Here is a 25,785-nt window from a genome sequence, read left to right as displayed (position 1 = left end):
CTTTGGTTAGACGACAGGTAAAACATATTTTTAGATGTATAATTAAGATATAAACTGTTTATTTTTTCCAACAGAAAACATGAAAAGATCATTTATCTCTGTTTTGTGTACAGTTCCTCCTGCTGTTTCTGATTCAATCACCAGAATTTTGACCAAATTTTCACGTGGTTTAACGTAACTGTTTCCCAGCTGGCATCATCTTTGTTTGATTTCATACGGAGATGCTTCATGTCAATAAATGTGTATGTTTGAGTCCTCCTGAGGATTATTCTGAGTGTCCTGCAAAACATTCATAACGTGCAATTGAGGCTCTGTGTGACACTCATAACAGTTTTCTTTTCTGGGCCGTCTCCAAGAGTGAAGCAAGAGTGTTTGTTTGACATTTGTCCATAACATCTGGCCACTGGGGTATTCTGCGCTACAGCTTATTAACAATGCTACAAGCACACATGTTTCCCTTTACAACATGGAGCAAAGGAACACATCATCCAGCCTGCCACTATCCAAGCGCTTTCCACAACAATGAACTCTTTCTCTCTGTTATTTACCCACATCCAGTCAGGGAGAGAATGGGCTTTTGACCATAAACATGATGAAACGTGGTCAACTTGATCTATTGCTGGGTAATTATTCTTGAAAATCCCCCCTTTCCTTCTTCTAACCTGGCACATCAGCTGGATAGATCTAGTGTCAATCAGAAAAAGGCTGATTTTTTTAACCTGCTCATTTAAATGATCAGTGGAGGAACATGTTATGAATCAAACTGTAAAATTGGTCAAGAAATGAAGTAAAACTGGAAACAGACAGTTTGAAGAACAAAAGTTTTATCTTTTTTTTTTCAAGCTTGTTTTTGATCAACTATAATCATGTTTGTGTAACAGCCACACAAACAACATGAGACCTCCACAATCTATAATCTTTACAATTCATGCTGAAGTGACATTATTTTTGGAGAGGAAAAAAAAAACATATTCATATTATGAATAACTCAGCAATAAGATTAAAAGTCAGTATTAAAGTAATTTTGGAGTATATTCTGATGTTTTTGCATGTTTTACAAGATTAAAGATGTGCGCATGTTTTAAAAATACCATTTCACAAGGTTAACGTTGGCCAGAAATATTTATGGCTGCATAACCACTACAGTACAAGTTGCATCTGTTGCTCAGTGTTCCTATAACCAAATTAAATGGAACTGAACCAGTTCCTATCACTGAACTGAGTGGAGAACGTTATTGGGTGCCTGCTTGTCTGTTTTATAAAAGGTCTTTGTAAGGATGAGCTCTGTCCAAGTGAAAACTGAGCCTTGAGGTGAACAGAATCGTCTACAGACCTATAAGACGAGATTGCATCGAGCCAAAGGTCTGGGGTAAGAAAGATAAAAGTTCTGCCATTTAAATTTAACTAAAAGTAGCTTCAGGATTCCCAAAACTGGAAAAGTTTTGTCAGTTTATAAGAGGCATCTGTGGATGTTCCTCTGAAAAAGAGCGAGAGCTTGAAAGCACACAATGGGATGCATTTATCATGTTGAGCTCAGGCTGTTACTTGGAGTTTTGTTTGTTATTCTTCATATTTTATGTTTTATGAAAGTCAGAACACAAGAGACTGCCCAGATCTGGCTGTCCGCTCAATCTGAGTCATCTGAGCGAAAAAGTTTTGGTCAGCAGGCCAGCATTCAGTGTCCCTACAGGAGGACAGCCAATGCTCCAGGCTCGGCACTGTGATAAATCTTATGATTCTGTTTTCCTTTTATACACTATCACAGAGTTTCTCACCTTTCTCTGCACCTGTTGTTCTTTGGCCGAATGGATCTTGACGTGTTTGCGTAAAGAGCTGGGATCTGTGTATCTCTTGGTGCAGCCAGAGATCTGGCATGCGTATGGCTTCTGTGAGGACAGAATATGATTCACATCAGCATTTTTTTTTTTTCTTCTGAATTTAACACATTTATATTCCCGTTCTAAGAACAGACACAGGAAAGGAAAAGACAACTAAAGAACATACCACAAAAAGTGTGCGCAATAAAAAAAGAAACAGAACCAACTCACAGTAAAAGTGAAACTTGTCGGAATAAAGACAAAGTCCTACCTTTAAGCTGAGAAATTTTGAAGTGAAAAGAGGAGCAGGAAAAGAGTGAAAGGAAAAGATGATCAGTTACAGAAACAGTGAAAAGTTTTGTTTTTAAAATTGAAAAACTGATAGGACTATGCTGTGTTCAGTATCCTAAAGTATCCTGATGCATGCTTGATAATCCACGTAGAAAAATCTAAAATAGTAAAGTCAGGTCCTCTGAATGAATTCATCGTGTTGAAACATTTCGTCTTTTATCCAAAATACTTCAGTCTGAGGAGCTGCAACTCAGTCTTATAAATAGCACCTTCTCACAGTGGATCAATCTGTTTGCTGGTGACAGCCAGAACTAGTTGTTCATATGATAAAGGAGGACCATCAGCCCAACAACAAATTGTTAGTGCCCCGATGGCTGCTTGCTATTTACATAGAGTTGAGTGATATTAGCAATAACAGCATTGTAAGAGGAAGACAGCTGGACACAGAGGCCCCTGCCCCTGTTTAATGATGGATGGGTTCCTTCACTCCTCTCTCAGACCATCGTTCCTCTCTATCCAGGATGTGCACATCTTCATCCCTGAAAGAGTGATCGCTGGCCTGGAGATGAGTGTAGACCACAGAGTCCTGGCCTGATGATGTTGATCTTCTGTGCTGGTCCATCCTTTTGGCCAGTGGCTGTTTAGCTTCCCCGATGTAAGACTGATCACCCTCCTGACACTGAACAGCATACACAATATTACTCTGTTTGTGCCGGGGGACTGGATCTTTGGGACCAGTATTTGCTGTAAATGCATTTTGGGGTTTGAAAGCCATTGGGATGTCATGTTTAAAAAATAAACGTCTCAGTTTCTATGAAACTCAAACAACATACGAAATGACCACTGGTCTAGGTTTGGGTATCATAAGGCCAGGACTCTGTGGTCGACACTCATCTGCAGGCCAGCAATCATTATTTCAGGGATGAAGATGTGCACATCCTTAATAGAGAGGAATGTTGGTTTGAGAGAAGATGAAGGAGGCCAATTTTGTGAAAAGAATCCGTCCATCATTAAACAGGGGCGGAGGCCTCAGTGTCTACCTGTCCTCTTACAATGCTGTTATTGCTAGAATCACTCAGCCCCCTGTGAATAGCAAGCAACCCTCAGGGCACTAACAATCAGTTGTTATGGTCCTCCTTTTGCATGTGAACAACTAGTTGTGGCTGTCACCAGCAAAGTGGTTGATCCACTAGGAGAAGGTGCTATTTAAAAGACTGAGTTTATTTCAGCTCCTCAGACTGACAAACTAGTTTGGATAAAAGATTAAATGTTTCAACAAGAAGAATCCGTCCAGAGGACCTGACTTAACATTGTTAGAGAATCCTGTCTGACACTTCATATGTTTTAAATGTTCTTGAAGTTAACTGAGTACAGGAAATATGTTAGTTAAATAATGTTAATGATAATTGCTTGAGTTTGGTATATTTTACATTATGAACTAAATAAAATGTTCAGAAAATGTTTCAAAATTAAATTTGAGTAACTAATGGTTTACGTTCGTACAATGTTCTCATGCTGCAATTTTTACTCCTGTTTGCTGGTAAATCACTCATTTATAGTCATTTTGAGTCATGTATCCTCAATTTCTAGATTAAACATATAACTTATATAATGAAAAGTTTACTGCAAATTTCATTTTATTGCCTTTAAAATACAAAGTTATTTGATCTTGTTAGTGTCATTTACCTTCTGCCTTTAAAAAAAAAAAAAGAGCCTTTAAGGTCAAAAGATTTTCAGAACCACTCCTCCATCCTCTGAGTGTTTGGGTCTCACAGGATGGCCCTGTTATTGTTGTGAAAAAGACGACAAGCTTTGAACACCCAACCTGTAATCATAACTTTAAAAAACCTTTTGGATAAGATGTGAAATGTTTTCAACAAACAAGATAAGATGGTCACCTGCCTTTGATTGAACAACTAAAGACTATCATGTCCTGGATGACTGCACCAACAAAAAGTAGCCAAACTTAAGCTAAAAGTACCACAAGTCCACAACCCTAAGAGTTAAAAAAGAAGCAAACCACAAGCCCAAAGAAGCCAAACCATCACTAAAAGCTAAAAGTAGCAAAAGGCTAAAAGGCTAAAAGTATCAAGAGACTAGATCAGTAGCAAAAGGCTAACTATAAATTAAAAGCAGCAGAATACTAGCTAAAAGCTAGGAAGACATAAATGGAGTAACTATACACTAAAGCAGATAAGAAATAATGTATTTGAAGTATCTAAAGAAATGTCAATGTATTTCAAGGGTGAAAATATTTGTAATTGAAGTCATTTTTTGTATAAAATAATAAGTAAAGTATAAAAGTTACACAAAACTGAAGTCATAGCACTCATATCCTGAATAAACTGAATGTTATGATGCACCAGGGCACCTCCCTGGAGCCAGTCCTCGCCTGCGAGTGCCTGGTGGTCAAGCTTTGGTTCCTGGGGCTCGGCCAGGCCAAGCTCAAAGAAAGGACAGGAAGCCATCACCACATGGACCCACCACCTGCGAGGAGGTCCATCAAGTTCGGGTGCAACGGATGCCAGATGGCAGGCGCGGGAGGGTCCCTGGCTCTGCTGACTCTTGGCTGCATATATTGGCTCTATGGATGTAAAACATTACCTCACTGGCAGGTAAGGAGCCAGAGCTTGTGTGTGAGGTTGAGCGGTACCAACTAGATAGTTGGGCTCACCTCTATGCATAGTTTGGGCTCTGGAACCCAACTACTGGAGAGAGGCTAGATGCTCTCCTACTCTGGAGCTGCCCAGTGAGAAAGGTGTCGGGCAGGTGTGGGAATACTCACAAGCCTTCGGCTGAATGCCTCAGTGTTGGAGTTTTCCCCGGTGAATGAGAAGGTTGCCTCTCTGCGGCTTGGGGCTGCAGTAGATAAGGTTCTGCCTGTTTATGCAGATCCACCAAACATCACTTAAGATTACCCAGCATTTTTGGAGTCTCTGGATGGTGTCTTGGAAGGGGTGCCATCTGAGGATTCCCTCGTGCTACTGAGTGACTTCAATGCCCATGTGGGCAATGATGGAGTTATCTGGAAGAGGATGATTGGGAGGAAGTGTTCCAATTATTGTGGAATCACATTTCTTGCCCTCCTGGGAAAGTTTACTCAGAGGTGTTGGAAGGGAGACTCCGACCATTAGTCAAATCACAGATTCAGGAGGAGTAGTGTGGCTTTTGTACTGGTCATGAAACAGTGGACAAGATCTTATCCCTTGCAGAGTTGCTAAGGGGGGTCATGGGAGTTTGCCTTTCCAGTCTACATGTGTTTAGTGGACCAGGAGAAGGCTTATGACCATGTTCCTCGAGGTATTAAGTCAGGGGTGCTGTGGGAATATGGGGTGCCAGAGTTGCTTTTAAGAACTATCCAGTTCCTGTATGACCAAAACAGTAGATGTTTCTGCATTCTTTGCACACTTTTGTGCACGTTCCCAGTGCAGGTTGGACACTGCCAGAGCTGTCCCTTGTCTTCAACCTTGTTTTTGGTGTTCATGGACAGAATTTTGAGACACAATTGTAGAGAGGATGGTGTCTGGTTTAGAAACCTCAGGGTCTCATCTCTGCTTTATGCGGATGATGTAGTTTTGTTGGCAACTTCAGGCCAAAGTCTTCAGTGTGCATGGTTCACAGCTGAGTGTGAAGTGGCTGGGATGAGAGTCAGCTCCTCAAAATCTGAGGACATGATTCTCAACCAGAAATGGGTGGAATGCCACCTCTGAGTCATATAAAAGAGTTTGCCTCTGATGGAAGAATTCAAGTATCTGGGTGTTTTATTCACGAGTGATGGTAGGTTGGAGCAGGAGATGAATCGATGGATTGGGGCCTTGTACTCAGTAACGAGGGCATTGCTTTGTTCTGTCATGGTGAAGTGAGAACTGAGTCAAAAGACAAAGCTCTCAATTCACTGGTGTGTCTATTTTCCAACCCTCACCTTTGGCCAAGTTGTAGGTTTGGATCATGACCGAAAGAAGGAGATCCCAAATACAAGCAGCTGTAATGGTCTTCTTTCGCAGAGTGGCTGGACTTAGCCTTAGAGATAGGGCGATGAGCTCTCTCATCTGGGGAGCTCGAAGTAGAGTTGCTGCTGCTCCACATCACAAGGAGTCAGTTGAGGTGGTTTGGGCATCTGATTAGGATGTTTCCTGGATGCTTCCCTTTAGAGGTTTTCCTGGTACGTCCCACTGGTGGGAGGACTTGGGGAAGATCCAGAAGTCGCTGGAGGGATTATGCACTTTCTCTGGCCTGGAAATGCTTTGAGGTCCCCAAGAATGAGCTGAAAATCGTTGCTGGGGAAAGGGATATCTGGGTTTCTCCCTTAGGCATGTTGCCTCCGTGACCCGATTACAGATAAACAATAGAACAGGGATGGATGGATGGTTATGGTGCAGTATATAAAAGGCTTTAAAAGCAAATGTATAGAAGTTATTGAATTGCAAAAAAAAAATTTCTGGAAATGTCAAAAACAGGAAAACTAGTGTGAAAAAATAGTTTGAATGCTGACCCAGCATTCATTCAACCTTTATTTATACAGATTAGACTCACTGAGCCTCGAGAACTCATTTACAAGAGAGACCTGTTTTAAACAAAGAACACAGATGAGGTACAGACATCAATAGCCAATATTATTAAAGCATAAAAAATGAAAAGTAAATAGAAGAAATTATATAAGAACAAAACAAAAACAGCTACATTATAAATCAATGTAAAATATGAAAAACAGGAACATGTCTGTAATAGACGAAAGTTCACGCTCAATAATCCAGGTCCAACATTGTTCAGTCTGGTCATCTGGATGGTTTCTTTCTTTTTTATTTTTTGGCTAAGACGTTTCTTCCTTCATCCAAATGACATTGTCAGTCCAAGGAGCCACAAACTGTAGTCCCACAAGCTCCACACTCCCATAGTGGAAAGTGGAAAGTCCCATAGTGGCTGCCCCAGAGGAGTTGACGGGGGAGAGGGAGAGCCCCAGAAACCATCTTATCACCAGCAAAGTTTTTTGGTGTGGAGCTTGTGGGACTACAGTTTGTTTGTGACTCCTCGGACTGAAGAAGTCTTTCAGATGAAGGATGAAATGTCTCAGCAAAAAAAATAAACTGTCCAGATGACCTGACTGACCTGACTGAACATTGATGGATATATGCAATAGTTTTTTTGCAATGAACTTAACAGTTGTTTGCAATCCCTTAGAGTAGTCAAAGTTGACAACTTGAGATCTTTTTGCAAGGAACTCCAGGTTACAGGAGCAAAGTAAGAGAAGGCCCTTTTGCCAAGTTCAGTCCGCACTGAGGGGACACTGCAGGTAATTATGTCCTGAGAGCGTACGCTGTAGCTGCAATGACAAAGTGATATGTAGGAGGAGATATATGAAGGCAACAGGCCAATAAGTGATTTAAAGATGAAAATGCACCAGTGTGAGAGTCTGTGTGAAGTTAATGATGTCCAGTTAACCAATGAATACATGGTGCAGTAATGGGTACGGTAGTTACAGCCAGTTATGAAACTTAGCACATCGTGATAGACAGTATCCAACATCTGCAAGGTGCTTGCAGTAGCGTTCATGTAAATAATGTCACCATAGTCAATGGTGGGAAGGAAAGTAGCAGTTACAAGGTGTTTTTCATAGTGTTCAGAGTAAGACAATATCTATTTCTAAAAAAAACCCCAAAAAACAACAGTTTTTCTTTCAATTTCTTTACCAAGTTTTCGATGTGAGGCTTAAAAAAGAGCTGCAAATCGATCAAGACACCCAAGTATTTATAAGAATCGACAAACTCCATAGGAACACCATTCAAAGATAACAGGAGGTTGGTACTGACTTCCTGTTTGAAACCAACATCCCTTTGGTTTTATCAGTATTTAGCACAAGTATGAGATGGAACAAATCTGACTGGATGATGTCGAATGCAGACTGTAAGAGAAGAAAAACCTTAGCAGCTGTTCTAGCTCGATAATAAACAAATGTGTCGTCGGCATAGAAATGTAAGGATGCATCAGGGAAGATCTGACCTACATTGGTTATGTAGATTGTGAAGAGGGTGGGTTCTAAGACTGAGCCTTGTGGTACACCATTGTTGACATTTAGATAGCTGGAAGAAGTACCATTATGTTGAACACATTGCCTCCGATCTAAGAAATAATTAGAGAACCAACCAGTAGTGTGATCCGAGAAACCAATTTCTAAGAGCTTATGACGTCATGGTCCACAGTGTCAAAAGCTTTAGACAGGTCTAAGTAAAGTGCAGCACAATAATCGTTATCACCCAATACTTCATGATCATTAAAAACCTTCAGCAAAGAAGTCATTGTGCTGTGTTGTTCCCTGAAACCAGATTGATGGAGAGGTAAGATGTTAAAATAATCTAAATATTTCCTGACTTGAGAGTTTATCAATTTTTCTAAAACCTTAGCAAGAATACAAAGTTTATAGATTGGTTGTTAGTTGTTCAGTATAGTGGGGCTCCCTTCAGTAAAGGTAGAACAAAAGCTGTAAATTCACCCATGTATCATAAACATGTTGCTAACATTTATTTTGAAGCCAATTTACTTCATAAACATTAATGAATAAAAGAGGATTTAGGGCTCAGCCCCGAGGAATTTTCTCCTTAACGTCAGGAAAACAAGCAGCCCACATTATAAGTATATAGTTTGAACAAACTTTTTTTTTACTCCATTACTGTGTTAATGTATGATTGGTGGTAGAGTGGGTGATAAATTGGAGGAGTTACAGCAACAAAATGAGCAGCAGCAAAGGCTGACTCAACCTTTCCTTCTTATTCAATTATAGGTTCTGAAAAACAGGCAGAACTCTATGCAGGCTTGTAGCCCCGATCCAAGTTTGTTTAGGCTCAAACTGCAGCTTGGCCAAATGGTGCTGATCATTAAATGATCTGTGGTGTGTCACTGCTGAGGCAGAGTGCAAAAATGCCCTAACACTCATTGGCTTAGATGATTTTTAGGGATAGGTTTTGATGACTAGATTTTACTAAACTGTCAAAATGTGGAAATATATATATATATATATATAAAGACTGGCAGTGCAGATTTAAGTACAGTTTAAATGTTTGGAAAGAAAAGGAAGTATAGAGTTTACACCTACTGTAAATCAGACACACATGCTATAAATTACACAATAATTTCTAAAATTTTAATGTAGCTTACTATCAGATTAGGTTTCAATAAAAAATGAGTTTCTATCAAATATTTAATGCCTAAACATTATTTATTTAATATTATATTTTGCAACAACACATGGAGTATGAGCTGCATTAAACAAAGTTTAAAGGTAAAAGTTTGTGAGGTAAGAAAGCAGAGGCTTTTCTGACCGTGTCCAGGTGAGTGCGCTGATGCTTGGCTCGGTCGCTGGAGTTGCTGAAAGCTTTCTGGCAGCCCGGGTGCTGACACAGGTATGGCTTCTCTCCCGTGTGACTCCTCAGGTGGATCTTCAGGTTCTCCAGGCGAGAAAAGGCTTTGTTGCAGCCCTCGAACTGCAGAGAGGAGGTAAAACTGCTTACACAAATCACAAGAGCAAAAAGAATACAACAAAGCAATAATGTGACATGCATGCACAGAACTGTACAGTGGAAAACCTGACTGGCCCGAGATATGACCAAAGAAAAAAGGAAATCAATGCAAATCTGGTGAATGTGGGTTTTACTTTATGTGTCTGTGTGACTCAGAATTTAAATATCCCACTATTACTGCTGGAAAACAAACAAACAATTTAAATATATAATTTTAAAGTGGGTCTCTGTGGAAAGGTAACAATTAATATACTTCTACACCAACGTGTAATGTGGGTTCTTATGGCAGAAACATTATAACATTCCTCGAACTGCTCAAGCCATTTGCTTTCACTAACTGGTCCTGCAAATAACCTCAGAATTTTGTGTTAAAAAAAAAAGTATGTAATGCAAAATTTGTTGGTGTAAAGGTTTATAAAATAGGGTCTGCACTGTGAAATATTTGAGTTACAACACAGCAGCAATCTTTGTTCTTAGCCCTGCTCAGCTGATAGCTTGTCAATCTGGTTCAAATATTTCTTCGAGCTGTGGCCATTCAAAGAGCTATATGACATGTAAGATGTTAACTGTTCATAATCTGTTCACTGAACCCCATTCCAAAAGATCCAAAGCATCAATTTAAAGAGATAGTCTGGTCACTTTGGAAGTGGTTTTTTGTCAATAGTTAAATAGTATATTTAGCCTACCATATTAGACTGTACACCTGTTCTTTAAAGACTCTCATCTAAACTGCAGGGGGAACTGGAGAATGCTGTACAGTGAAGCGTCGATTATTGGGCTGTAATGCATAGCATGAGATAAGTGTTCTGCTGTGTACAGTGCATTAAGACTGACAAGTGACAGTGACTGTAAACAAGCTCATATCTGACCCGGCTCGGCTCATTTGAGCCCAAGCACTCAGCCAATGAACACCACTGATTTGTTAACGAGTGAATCATTCATGAGGCTTCTCAAGTGTCTGCTTCTGCTCTTATAGGCAAAAAGGAAGCCAAACAAACAAAGGGGAGAAAACTGTTGATTGGTGGAAAAGCCAGTCCCTTTCAATACTAAAGGAAACATAGTTTACAGTTACTTATTTCTGCTAAATCATTTGGGGATTCAGTTTCACTGTGACAACGCTGTTTTACCGTGACAACATACAGAGACGTGAATTTGGCCAGAGCAGAAAACGAGCTTATGTTTTAGTTTGATCAGTCTTTAAAGCATTCAGTCTGAGCAAAATCTTGACGATCCATCATAAATATCAGCCTATTTATTCAAGAATGACATTTTCTATACTCATAAGGACTACCAGTTCAGTATGAAATGACAATATATGCATAACATCACCCATATTTTGCTGCAGAAGGCCTGCAGTCTCTACTGTTCATTGTACCCTGACCTTTAGTGAGGCCTAACGACAGGTCAGGTTACTGCTGAGAAGAGACGGACACCATTCTTCTAATGGGCCTTCAGCTCCATCTGGGCTCACTACTCATCCCTGGTCTCCTTCATTCACTCAGGCAGCACAGACAGAGCCTTTTATTCACCGAGGCTCCATTTAATATAGGCGAAACCTTAGCCTGTCGTGGTAGAGAAGTTTTGGGTGACCATGTTGATCTGTTGGTTTGTGCATGTGTCGCTGCAGCTCAGTCTTAATCTGCTCAGTTATGGTAGCAACGCTATAGCTTCACATAACGTTTGTCAGACGTCTAAGCTGATGAGTTTGGAAACAAAAAAAACCTTATTTCACCACTGTCAGACAAATGTTAAATTTTTCTCAATATCAAATACATAAAAAAAAACTGCATTAAAAATACTTCATTTCTTAGGTTGATTTTAGTCAGACAATATGACAAAACACAATAAGGTGTGAGGGTTTTAAAGGTTTCTGAACAAACTCAAGACTGAAAAACTGACTCAGGTACTGTAAGATAATGTTGACAGTCTCCATCATTTGATAACAAGAACACATCTTGATGTTCTTTAAAAAGTACAAACTTAATTTTCGAGAAAATTGTTTATTTTTCCTGAAAAGTGAACAAACTTTTGTACATGATTACCCCAACATAAAGTAGATATTTCCAAACTTACAGCAATGCAGATATATTAACATAGGACTGCATAGAAAGAGTATAAACAATAAATATATTACCTGTTACAGATGGCTTCAACAGCCTTCATTTAGAGTAAGAGCTGAGTCCTGATGAGACTTGGTGCTAACAGCTAGCTCAACCTGGGCCAAAGATGATCATCTTAACACAACTACAATCTTAAAAGTGTTTAGCTGTACAAGCAAACACTTTTTCATTTTGCTGTTTTATTAAATGATTTGCCTATTTGCAAGTGCAAATGGTGACTGCAGCAATCTGGACACAGCAAAAACATTTCTGCTGCTGCTGGGGCCACTTACTGCAAGAGTTACATAACATTTGTATCAAATAACGTTTGCATGAACTGCTACGAAATGTTTGGGATTGGAGTTCTTTAAAACGGCAGCAATCCACTTTGGGTCCAACTATTAATTCATCAATCCAGTCAACCTCCACTTTTCCAATCTAAATAAGTTGTTTAGGAGCTATCTACAACTGGTAAGCTATAATTGTTCATAATCATTCTGCAGAAGCCTGCTTCAAATGATCAGAAATATAGCTTTAACATATTAGGAGGGAAACAATCAGTTATGTGTAGAAACGTTCAATATTAAGTTTACTTTAACATGTTTTAACATTCATTTTTGACTTCTCATGGTTTTCAGGGCTCTGTCGTACCAAATATTATAATAAATCTGATTGTTACACAAACAACTGCAAATCAGATTTAAATTCTTTTCTGCTTGACAAGACCAACACAAACCTGCAGTAAAGAGGTTCAGCGTGGAAATAAAAGCCGAAGAAGCACTGGATCCTAAAAGTGCACCGATGTTTGCTGTGCAGGACTGAGCATAAAACCATGAAAATGAAAATAGTAGAATGGAAATGCATAAAAAGTGACACTACCTCGGGCACTTTTTATAAAAAATATTTTAGCAGAGGAGTGTCTGCATTGCCAAACCTATCAGGACAGCCGTGGTTCACGATGACTGCTGCGTTCTAGAGCTGGGCAAACAGTGATAACAATGAGGAGCTCAGAGTGTATATTTATCCAGGAAAGGGTCTCGTTTTGTTTGCTTTCCGTTCCTCTGTTTAAAATTGTGGCTAAATTGCAGTTTGACGTTCGTAGAAGAAATCGTGTTAATCGTGTGGAGCATTTAATTACTCTGAGAGTTCGATGTGCAGGGAGAGACAGCCTGGGTATGAGGTTTTATTTGAAGCATGTGAAGGTAAGAACTTTACCCAGTAAACCTGTACAAGAAAAAAAACCTGTTGTGTCCAATTCAATGCTACAAAGAACTTTTTCAGAAAGTTCATAGACTGTCAACGTTTATTTCCATTAATTAATGAAAGGTAAAATAAATTGATGATAAAGGCTTTTTAAAATCATATAGAATTATAAACTGTAGGGTGGTGTCATTCATATGGAGCTGACTGAAATCTAAACAGTGTAGAAAGTACTCATGTTCTAAAGTGCTATAAGCAGAGGCCCGTGATTTTTCTCTTTGATATTACTTATAAAAACAATTTAAATGGCGCTAATCACATCAATTGCTTTAAACATGTTTAGTTTTCCTTTCTATAAAAAAAAGGAAAAAAAATTCCATCTAGGTGGAAGCCAAGAGAATGCCACATGAAGGGAGACGCACTGGGATCCTGGAGGGGTTTCAGCTCCATTTGACGCCACCTGAGTTCTGAACGGGTCCTCAGTAGTTCGGTAAACATTGGGGGTGACAGCAGGGTCCCGACATGGCTGAAGGGAGCGGGACAGGCTTGAAAGGGTGGACAGACAACTGATCACAGCAGACAGATTATGGACTCCATGTTTGGACACGAGGTGGTGCGCCATGCCTGAGGCCTTCATAGGAAATTAGTCCTGACTGGTGGCGGAGGGGAAAAAAGACCCAACAGTGTCAGAAGTGAAAGGCAGCAGTGTAGTGGGACTCTCCTTACATGCAGCAGCTCATTGGCAACCTGCAGAAACTGGTGCATGATGGGAACAAACTGGCCGTTATGGATGGATGCTGGGAGAAATATGGCTGCTGTCATGTGAAACAGAAATCTGACTATGACGTAAGAGGGCAGAGAAAAATCTAAAATAATAAACAAAGATTTATCTTTTCAAATTTCATATCAAGGTCAAGGTTCTTTATTGTCATTCACATCACATGTGGTACATGAGGTGGAATGAAACTGTGTACACAGGGACCCAGTAACATCCAACAATATCAAAAATATGAATTGTAAAAAGAAACAGTAAATAAGAATCTGAGACATAAACAGATATACGCTAAATGGTACGCCAAACGGTACGCTAAAAGGTACGCTAAAATATCTAAGATATACAACTACATCTTTTTTAAAGTCAATTTCATCATGATAAAAGTCGAGTCAACATCGACTAGTCCATGTGACGTCATACGAACTCAAGACGTTATTCACAAAAAAAGTCATTTGTTATTTACAAACAAAAGAAAGAACAAAACATTGGAAGCATATATTTACTGTATGCTTTATCATACTACAAATAAGTCACAGGAAAACCAAAACTATTATTAAGCTGCAAAAGTTAGTTTTATTTTATTTAATTCACTAAATAAAATGAACCACCGCAGCAGCAGTGGCAGAGGTGGATTCTCCACTGGCGGTGGTGCGCCCCCCCCCCCCCCTTTTATTTTTATTTTATTTAGTGGATTAAATAAAATAAAAATAAAAACACTGTGCACAGTGTGCATTGGTGGATTCTCCACTGGCGGTGGTGCGCAGTGGTAGATAGATTTTATTTTATTTGATGGATTTAATAAAATAAAAATACAAACTATCCACCACCGTGCACCGTGTGCGGTGGTGCACCCCCCTGTTTTTATTTTTATTATATATAGTGGAGTAAATAAAATTAAAATAAAAACAGCGAGATGGGCAGTGGTGGATCCCACCATGGATTAAGTAAAATAAAACTAAAAACAGGAGGCGGGCGGTGGTGGAATCCACCACAAACGGTTGAACCGGAAGATTCATCTTTAGTGAAAAACTTCCACACTGTCGATGCCTGTTTGGCAAAACTTGGCCTGCTCCTCGCCTTCTATCTGCTTGGAAGAATCCATTTTGTAGCCAGTGGCCCAGCTGATCACGTGACATGTGACACAATCACGGACTGCGACTAGTCACTGTGAAATTTTAAAACTCATGAGATGTCCTAGAATCGACTAGTCGATTAAGCTCCAAATATATGATAGTCACTAATTGTGCAAAACAATACACTGAACAACAGTAGCATGAACAGGAGTCTTTGTGAGTGGATGAGTACAAATGAATGAATACAGCAGCATGAAATAATCAGCAGCATGAGATCAGCAGCACGGATAATCAGCAGCACATACCAACAATCAAAGTTGCATTACAGTGATTTTTTAAAAATTATTTGACAGCATGCAAAACCTTCAAGAGTTATTTATCTCCTGAGCTTAAACCCCATATTGAATTTCTTCAGGGCATTGACACTAATGTAGAACTGATCTTTGATTCATACTGGAAACTGTTTTTAACCATCTGTCCAGCATGAAATTGAACCGATGCCAGTGGCGATTTTAGCCTCTTTTTTGGGGGTGCTCAAGCAACTCTAACTTTTAACTCGGCACCCCTGAAAAATAAAGAAACCATTATTAGGAGTTTGTAAGGAAACTCAGTTCTCTAACTTTAGATTCACCAAAATACTGAATACATTTGGAACAAATGATGACACAAACGGGCCAGTAAAATCTATGATTTTTTTTGTACGAGTCAGATCCTCAACGCCACCTGTCAGTCAATTCAGTAGGCTTGTAAGCAACTGATCAATTGGCAATTTGTCCCAATACATGAATTAAATTGGCATCTACTTTATTCAAAACTTTCTGGGAGAAGACCCCCAGACCCCCCACCCCAACAGTGTGTCCTCCCCCCATTAAAAATGCTTCTGACGCCAATGGCCACCCCGTTTTTCAAGCCAAGAGACATTGACACTTGGGGCTAAACACCCCTGAAGGTCAGATTCTAGAACCGCCCCTGACCGATGCTCTTGTTTCTTCGAAGAGAAAAACATGTTCCTTTGAACAGTCAGTGCTGCAGATGAAAACACTTCCTAATGACGCGCAAAGATCCGGCTGCTCAAAGCAGGTCGAATAATAGTATAAGTATTAAATAAGAGGAAGAGATTTAGGTGAATGAGCTGTCAAAATGTGTCTTTCTCTGGCCTGACCGGTGAGGAAAATCATCAACACCTTACAATCTGTTCGGAGGGGAGGAGGTGCAGCCAAGTGCCCCGGCTTCGGATGAGAGGAACATGTGCATCTAATCTGCCCACTTCCAAATGCCCTGTGGCAACCACAGCAAAGAGCAGAGCAGCGTAAATGGATGAAATTATATCCATATGATTCAACGAGACAGTGAAAGAGAGGCGGGTTTCTCAAGCACTTTGTTGCAATACAATATTAAAACATTTTTATTCATTTCCACATTTTTCTTCTTTTTTTTGCAGCTAATCTGATGAAATACTTCAGAGATTTTTCTGCTTCTTGAGAGAAATAAATTCACAGGCCTTTGCTATTTTACACCTGCCACGCTTAATATTTAGTAAACTTTATATACAGTATAATGGTGATATATGAGCACATTGTGTAGAATAAGTGACTATAAAGGGAAGGGAATGTTGTCCAGATGCAAATGAGCAATAAATAGTGTAAGTACTCAGCCGATAAATTAGTGGAAGGAAGTAGTCATGCAAATGATTCAAGAAATTGTTCTTAACAACCATTTTGCACTTGTGCCCAAATAGTTTTGGGGCCAGATTAAAAAAATGTGGATGGCGCAACAGGAAGCATTCCTATGATGAGTAAATGTGGCTGCTCACATAACGAGCCTCTGCAGATTATTTGTTGACGATTGAGGAGGAAGTGCAGTGATGGATCTGAGCGTCTGGGAAAGTGGGACCATTGGTTTGCAGCAACACTGAGAGAGTTTATTGAACCAGTTAACGTTTTTTTTAATTCAGATGCAACATGTGATTTCCATACCAGTTTGTCAGGTTGAGAGAAAAAGAAAAAGTTCAGCTCTCAGAAAAGCAGAAACAGACTAACAGATGAAAAATACCACAATATCCTCCTTCGTTTTAATTCTCTTTTGGGGGGAAACTCAGGCTGTCAAAACATCAGACATATTTTCAAGGCTTATTCTTATTCACAAGTTAGAAAAAATGTCTAATATATTAATTCATGCTATAAAGGGTGCGGAACGGTGCAGCAGTGTTTAGAGCTGTTGCCTCACAGTGAGCAGGTTGCAGGAGCTGGGTGGTGTTTGCACGTTGTCCCTGTGCACACATGAGCTTTCTCTGGTTTCCTCCCACAGACCAAAAACATGCACATTGAGTTAAGTGGTAACTAAATTGTCCCTAAGTGTCCCTGTGATGGACTGTCCAGGGTCTCCCCAGCCTCTCGCACAGTGACTGCTGGATATGGGCACCAGATAATTAAGATAATGGATAGATGAAAAGCAGTTTATTTCTACTGTTTTTATTTTAACATGATTCGTCTTCTAATGCATTCAACCTTGAGAGTTAGAAAGTTTCTTTTCAAATATAAGATTATGATCCCTTCTTCAGAGTAAATCCTGTAAAAGAGCCACTCCATTTTTTGTCTCACGGCTACGTGTTTATGCTCACTGCTATTCTAACCGCTCATAAAGGCTAATTAGAGTGCCATACAAAGCATCTGAGGCCGCAGCCATTAGCAGCCATCAAGGCATTAATTATAAAACCATTCACGAAATTCGAACCCGCCGTGAAAAACACTAACTTGCGGTTACGCAATGAAAATCCTAAACATGATCTGTGTTTTGAGCCGGCTCGTCGACTGGTGTTACTGGCAGTGAATGCAAGATCCAGACTGACAGAGCTGAGAGCCACGGCGTCCTCTGACACCCGGGCCTTCAGCTATTCAGCACCTTTCACTCACACCTGCTTCCATTCTCACCCTGGCTGTCCCCCCCCCCCCCCCCCCCCCCCCCCCGCACTCTCCGGGCTCTGCCGCCCCCCCCCCCCCCCCCCCCCCCACACACACACACACACATACCTTCAAACCTATAAGCTGCTCTGGTTCTGTGGAAAGTGCGTTCTCTGTTTCATTCAGTCCTACAGGGGGGTGATTGATGCTAAATCACACACAACCAGTAATAACAATACAGCCATGTTTAATTCATTCACCTCTTCTTCTTTTACAAATATGTTTGTACTGCTTGCTGCCACAAAAGGAAATATCCTGAGAGAGTGTTCATTGTTTGTTAGCAAAATATCTAATGAACCGCTGCACAGATTTTAATGAGTCCCTCAGAAAAAAAGTATGATGTATGTTTACAGCTGATTAATTTTTGGAGTTAACTTGAATAAAGATGGCTGCCACAGCTGATCAAACAGCGGACACAAAAATGGCCATAACTCAAGTCACTTTCACAAACATTGGGTTAAATTTTGGTGTGGTAGCAGCTGAGTGTCATCCTCAACACAAACATCAAGAAGGAACTAAACTTGTCAAACATATTATTTACAATTCAACTAAAATGGTCGAATAGAACGTCATTGTTTTTCATGATAATTTTAGTTTAAAACTCCAGACCTAACTTCCATCAAGGAATGCAAATCACTCACTCAGGCCTTTATTTTCTAATCAAATGTAAAAATTAGACCATAATTTATAGAAAGAGCGTTGTAAGCTCAATCATCTGGGTAGATAACACCAAAAAAAAGCTTAAATCGTGAAACTGGTCCAGATGACACGATTTAACCTTTTTTGTTCATACTTTATAGTTTTTCCTGACTTTTTTAGAGCCTGGTTTCATTTTTGTCCAACAAGGCTGCCAGTAATGAAGAATTTGGCATCTGTGAATATTGCCACAGGTCTGGAAAGATGCCCTTACTTTGACAGCAACGTACTGCGTTACAATTCATCCTCCAGAGGAGGAAACAAATCCATCCACTGCAAACCACAGCATCTATCTCAAGGCAACCAGTAGCTGATTTCTAACCAAATTAAATAGTTGTAAGATTAAACAGAAGTTCATGCTGCACAACATCTAATTTTATTTTCACACTTTTCTCAGTTGCATTCCCTATTTTTTTGTCATTCTATTATTTATTAATTTTTTTCGGCTTGCCAACCAACTTTCGTTTTTGTAACAAAGTGGAGGCGATCCAGTATCACCCAGAGCAGTTGGGTAAAGAAATAAAACTTTTCACTGTCTAAACAGTTTAGGAGTTGACACAGCTGCTTAATGCCTGCTGTAGCAACTCTATAACTCTGACGTGATAACAAATAAACCCTGCGAAAGCTCAGGGAGTTATTGCCAAGCCAAATACCTTGATGCCAGAAGGACCGATTTTCAGACAGAAAACATGCCTGCAAAATTAAACAATAGGTCAACATGGAACAATGATCAACACCAGCCCAGGAACTCAAGGAGACCAAAGTGCATTTATGCAACCCTCTGGGTTTGGACCAGACCACAAGGCTTTTTGGGTAAAAAAAAAAAAAAGAGAGACAAAAGTCATGGCATAAAAAAAAAAGTGGTGCAACTGAGATACTGCGATGCCCTTTAGATCTGTTCTGCGTGTGTGCCAAGGTTCTGTTCTTCTCTACTCTCTGTGGGTTTCAGGGTCCAGTTTCCAGTTTTATGGCTGGTTAAAATATCGAGTGATCAACGCGTCACAGTTCATTCACAGTTTCATAAATCTGATAACATTTCTGTAGCTCAGCCTGCACATCTGACAGGTTTCAAAGTAAAACTACTCAATATTTGTGCAACTTCTTCTCAGTTCTCCATCTTGCAAATCGCACAAACTCTAGTTTCAGTTTTACTGCACACCAGGGCTTAATATGAGCTGGATCCTGCCGGAACAGGATCCGGGAACTCTCTTATTTTGACAGGGTGCATTTCAGTAAAAGTTTGCTTGGAGACGGTAAATTTCAAATAATAAGGTTATGAACAAATTTGACTGCCTTAAATGACCTATTAACCTGTATTGCACATGTAACATAAACACTCATTTTAAACAGAACAGCCACTTACGAGCTTTCTAATATCACATGCGAGCTGCCCCTTCGAATAAGCGTTTCCTCTTCTACACTTAAAAAATCTCCGTCCCTAAAAGAACAGTCATGGGCAATTTCATTAAAAACACAAAAATAGAATTAAACAGCACAAATAAACTGCAAATCAGTTTTACAGTTTAGTTGGGTCATTAATAAACTTTTGATTATTTATCAAAAATACTAGAGAAAGCCCTCTGTCAAAAAGCAGAATGTGAGCCATAATGTTTGTACTTGTGTTTGTGTGTCTGTTAGCAAAATATGACACACACCCTTGCACAAATTTTAATGAAACTTGCAGAAAATAGATGCACCTCTACAATTTAAGAGCTTTTGGAGTCAACCTAAAACAAGATGACGGCTACAACCAAATAACAAACAAAACACAAAAATTGTTACCGTATTTTTCGGAGTACAAGGCGCAATATCAACAAACGGGTCTGTTTTCATACATAAGGCGCACCTGATTATAAGGCTCACTGTCGATTTTGGAGAAAATGAAAGAATTTTAAGTGCGCCTTATATTCCAAAAAATACGGTATAATCCTGTGTATTTTACAGACACAAATTGAAGAGGTAGCTGAAAGTCGTACAAAACTTCCTTTGACTGAGTGACATCGCACAACAAGTCTTAATGGCTTGTACTTATTTTCATGTTTTAAGCACAAACAGCTGCAAATGTGATCTTTCTTCACTTAAAATGTTCTTAGTCAAAAACTCAGAGGAGTCTTTTGGGGTTTCTTTTGTGTATTACACGAATAAATAACCACTGCTTCTAAATAAACAAATAAATAAGCAATCTGCCACGCTTTGACTTAAAGGCCTTTTAGTCACAGAGCTGTCCTGACCTGAAACTTCACCGATCTGTTAATAAACATTGCACAAACCTTTTCACATCAACGCTTAAACTGATTCCAAAGCTGAACAGATTCAACGTGAAACAGATGTTTTTAAACATGAACAGAGAGCTGGGGGTGTGTGGGGAGGGGGTTGCTTCTTTTTAAAACAGAGGGAACATTAGGATGTAAAGCTCCATGGGGGAGAGGTAAATCCCAGCTTAAATATCAGCATCTGAGTGGTGCCAATGCTGCAGGGTCACACAATCATAAAGTGAGGTAATAACAAACTGGATCGTTTTGTGCGTCGTGTCCTTGTGTGTCCCACTAGGAGGGGGGTTTGGTCCCGTTTATTTCCCAGATCCATCCAAACTCCCTCTCATGATCAATCGCTGCAGTGAATGTGATCTTAGAATGATCTCACCACTTTGATAAACATTACGTTTAACTTCACAGTACGCTGTATTATCCATCCATCTGGGTCTCTCCTCTATGTCACTCTCTAGAGAGAATTTGCAAACATATCAAGCATCTCAACAGTGTACGTGGAAGCTTAATTGACCTGTGTCAAACTTCTGAGCTTTGCTAGTGTTTAAGAAACACATTCAAGTTTACAATCAATGCATACCAAATCACACGTCACACACAATGCCTCGTGATGACTTGTGGGCAAAGGAAATTTTTATTTTCACAATGACATCAGAGGAGCAGGACTACCCACCTAACTCTATACTTCTTTCAGCCTTCAGTACTTCTCACAAACATCCAAATGAAAGCCGGCACAGTGACCACAAAAACACAGCAGTTCATAATTTAAACTTGACACCATGCACATAAACATGTCTCTCACTATGTGATTTACTCATACTTCTCTTTGGTGTTTATTTTGTACGGTAGCAAGTCTGTTCTCACATACATTTGCCTTAAACTCTGGATTGGCGCCTTTGCTGCGTGGAAGGATACTGCTGTTCATGGGTCGTGCTGTGACCAAGAAATGAAAGTAGTCCTTGCTGCTCGTGAATATCTTTCTTACTTGCTTAGAAATGTGTAAGTGGTTAATTTAGCTTTGGATTCAGTTGTTTGAAATGACCTCTGCAACATTTAGAAGTCAGACAAAGAACAACAACATTTGGAGGGAGTACAACACCCCCCCCCCCCCACACACACACACACACACACACACACACACACAACCAGTCAACCTGTTGGGTGGGTGTGTTTGCTGAGTGGCTGCTGTGGCACAAATGTGTCTGAATTAAATAGGAGTGAGTGTTCACCCAGTATGAGAAACAAACTGTTTGCCTTATGAAATACCACAAACCATGAGTATAATTATGCTTGACACATAATACCCATGATGCAATTCAGCTGACAGACAGAAAACATACACACAAAACAAATATATATATAATATGTTATATATATTAAATGTATATATGTATATTTTTTCAGCTAGCAGATTTAAAAAGCGAGAAGACGACAGTAAGACATAGTAATAGTTGGCATGAGGAGAAGTAAAACTATTTTCCTTATTTATGGATATTTGGGGGGGGGGGGGGGGGTGCACAGTAACTCAGTGGTCAGTGCTGTGGTCTTATAATCCTGAGGCTGCAGGTTCAAGGCCAGGTTGACTTTGAAAAGGCATCTTGAATTAGGCTGGCTTGGGCTGATGTACATCCAATGATTACTTTCTGACAGTATCAAAGAAACTCATTCACTGGTTCATGAGATGTAAAAAACAAACAAATAAACACAGGGAGACATGAGCAAAACCAATATGGCTGTGCTCTGTTGGCATCAGGTGATAACATGTTGGACTGCAGTTACATGAAAGAGGATGTATCCAAATTGGTCTTATTAGATTTTAGTGATCCAAACGTTACGTGAGATGTTACATGATCAGATGTTACATGATCATCTGCAAAGAAATAATCTGTTTGAAGAGTTTCAATCAAGTTTTAGAGCTCAGCACTGAATCTGCACTGGTGAAAGTTACTAATGATATTCTCATGGCCTCTGACAATGAACATGTGTCTACACTGGTCCTGTTGGACCTCAGTGCTGCATTCGATACAGTTGATCATAATATTTTACTACAGTGACTTGAATATGATATTGGAATGACAGGAACAGCTCTAAAAAGGTTTAAATCATATCTATCTGATATATTCCAATTTGTAAATGTAAATAATGAATCTTCATCATACATCAAAGTTAGTCATGGAGTTCATCAGGGTTCAATGCTTGGGACAATACTATTTGCCTTGTATATGCTTCCATTAGGTAAAGTTATTAAACAGCATGGGATAAATTTTCATTGTTATGCTGATGATACACAGTTATATTTGTCAATGAAACCCAACAAATCCAATCAGTTACTTAGACTACAAGCACGTCTTAAAGACATAAAAACCTGGATGATCCTAAATTTTCTGCTTAGTTTTTGGACCTGAGCATCTTAGGAATAATTTTTTCAGTCTTTCGCCCTCCTTGGATGGCATTAATCTGGCTCCAGCTCTAATGTTAAAAGTCTTGGTGTTATTTTTGATGAGGACATACCCCCACATGAAAAAAGTTACTAGAACCACTTTCTTCCACCTGCGTATTATTGTTAAAATTAGAAACATCTTATCTAAAAATGATGCAGAAAAACTGGTTCATGCATTTGTCACTGGACTATTGCAATGGTTTGTTACAGTATCTGGGCGTCTGAATAATTCTTTAAAAAGTCTTCAGTTGATCCAAAATGCTGCTGCCAGAGTCTTAACTGGAGTTAGTGGGAGAGACCATATCTCTCCAGTTTTAGCTTCTCTCTATTGGCTCCCTGTCAAGTCCAGATTTTAATTCAAACTCTTACTTCTAACCAACAACGCTCTCAACAACCTAGCTCCATCTTATAGTCGAGATCTTATTGTTACGTATTTTTCTAACAGAGAACTTCACTCTCAGACTGCAGGCTTATTTGTGGTTCCTAGAGTTTCTAAAAGCAGAATGGCAGGAAAAGCTTTCAGTTATCAGGCTCCTCTCTTGTGGAACCAACTTCCAGTTTCTGTCCATGAGGTTGACACATTGTCCAGTTTTAAGACTGGGCTTAAAACTTTCCTTTTTGATAAATCCTATAGTTAGTTGGCTTGGTTTCCTGACCTATTCCTTATCCTATGTTGCTATAACCTTAGACTACTGGAGTACAAATTGACATTTTTTTAATCAAATGAACAGTTACAAATACATACAAATTAATAGTTTGTATTTGTAATTATTCTTTCTTAACTTGTGATTTCTGTTTTTTTGTCTTTCCTCCTAGAGAAAACCTAATGACCTCCATACTGGACCTGCCATTGTGTGTTTGTTTTCTCCTTCTCAATTCCAGCCGGTAGAAGCAGATGGCCACTTGTCCTGAGCCTGGATCTGCTGAAGGTTTCTTCCTTATGAGAGAGTTTTTCCTTTCCACTGTTGAGCAAACAAGATTTATCTCTTGAAGTAAAAACAACGACCAATGCAAGCCACTCCTCGGCTCTCTGCCACAGATGCACACCATTACTGTTGCACAAATTGAGTTTATACCTTGCAAAAAACCCTGAATACGTTGGAGAACCCAAGACTCACCCAGACTTCATAGTTCTCATGTATTAGTAATCTGATATGGCTCAGCAGAGACGTTAAACTGATTAAGGCTCTGATGGGACACAATAATAACACGACCTGTACATCCAACTGCAGCCCCGTGTCATCAGGTTTCTGACAGCAGAGCGTGATTAACTGTAGAGGAAACGAGGAAACTCAAAACACTACATTTCAGACAAATGCGATTAAAGGGCATCAAATCCTGAATGCTTTGATACATGCTTAGGAGGTTTAAATCAAGGTAGCTGCAGATCCCCTCACCTGCAGCTTTAGCTCACTTCAAGACTTCAAGAAGAAGTTAAAGAAATGTTCTATTTGTTGTCATTTCCTTTTTTTATCCAGAAAGAAAGCTCGAGGTTAAAAGTTGGTATTATATATAAATGTTTCATAGGTCCCCAATAAACACAGCTGCTGACAAAACTCACAAAACGTGTTAAACTTAGCAACTAATTCAGATATAATTTCCTGCGGGATCAAAAAAGTTCTATCTTATCTTATCTTATCTTATCTTATCTTATCTTATCTTATCTTATCTTATCTTATCTTATCTTATCTTATCTTATCTTGTCTTATCTTATCTTATCTTATCTAATGAATGAAATTCAGGTGCAGATTTTGAGCACCAGTAATCTCATATCTGCAGTTTGAAATGTGTAAACAAGGAGACTTTTGGGTCCATTACGGAAGAAGTCCAACAGTAGATTTGTACACGAGACCTTTACAGATTTCTTTAATAATAACAGTAGTAAATGACACATAATGCACATATTAATAATAATAACAATATATTAATAATAATAATAACAATAGCAGATGTGCAACTAGCCAGTATTATATGAAGAAGTGTTTTAAGTACTAATAAAGTTTTAAACAGGAACAAATTAGATCCTGTATATCTCAAATTTAAAACATATTTTTCCATTACACAATAAGTAATAAAGTCTTATGTCAGTCCATTTTTATTTGTAAATATACACCCCCCCAAAAAACGATAAAAAAAAAACAACCAACAACAGCAAGATAAAAGCAAATCCCATAGTCTGACTATTTTAATTTGACCCCACTGTCACACACACACTGTTCAACTAATAAATTAAATATAATGTTTTCATACATAAGTAGGAATAATATTTATGGAATGACTGAGAACAGTGGCTTTTAAAGAGGGGCTGGGATCTTACTGTGGGACATCAAGTCTAGAGATAATCTCTACAAATTAAATTAAATTTGAAACTAATTGCTAAGAACATGTGTTCTAAGCTACTTATTACAAAAATAAAAAGAACAATAAAAAACTTTAAAACATCTATAGTTGGAAATGACTGGTTACATGTCTCTGAACAGTTATCTTTAGAGATGAATTTTAATAATTGACATAAATGGAAATATATTAAAAGATTATATATATAAATATATGTGTATGCATAAATACAAGTATATACAAAGTACATTTATATACATATATGTATGTATATACAGTATTTACTGTATATATATATATATATATATATATATATATA

The 25,785-nt window shown here is 39.0% G+C and overlaps 1 protein-coding gene across 1 annotated transcript in view; it reads right to left on the bottom strand.

The window, feature by feature from the left end:
• LOC119407446 (zinc finger protein GLIS1) overlaps positions 1-25,785 on the bottom strand; it is a 105,206-nt gene that overhangs the window by 21,761 nt on the left and 57,660 nt on the right. The window contains exons 4-5 of the mRNA XM_037674271.1: positions 9,422-9,583; positions 1,776-1,886 (exon numbers count right to left, since the gene is read on the bottom strand). Of these exons, the coding sequence (XP_037530199.1) occupies positions 1,776-1,886; positions 9,422-9,583 (273 nt within the window). The remainder of the gene's footprint in view (positions 1-1,775; positions 1,887-9,421; positions 9,584-25,785) is intronic.

The sequence above is a fragment of the Nematolebias whitei genome, chromosome 3, assembly GCF_014905685.2.
Source record: "Nematolebias whitei isolate Nwh7 chromosome 3, NemWhi1, whole genome shotgun sequence".
NCBI lineage: Eukaryota > Metazoa > Chordata > Actinopteri > Cyprinodontiformes > Rivulidae > Nematolebias > Nematolebias whitei.
The sequence above is the reverse complement of the archived record's forward strand: the minus strand, read 5'-3'. Positions and strand labels throughout refer to the sequence as shown.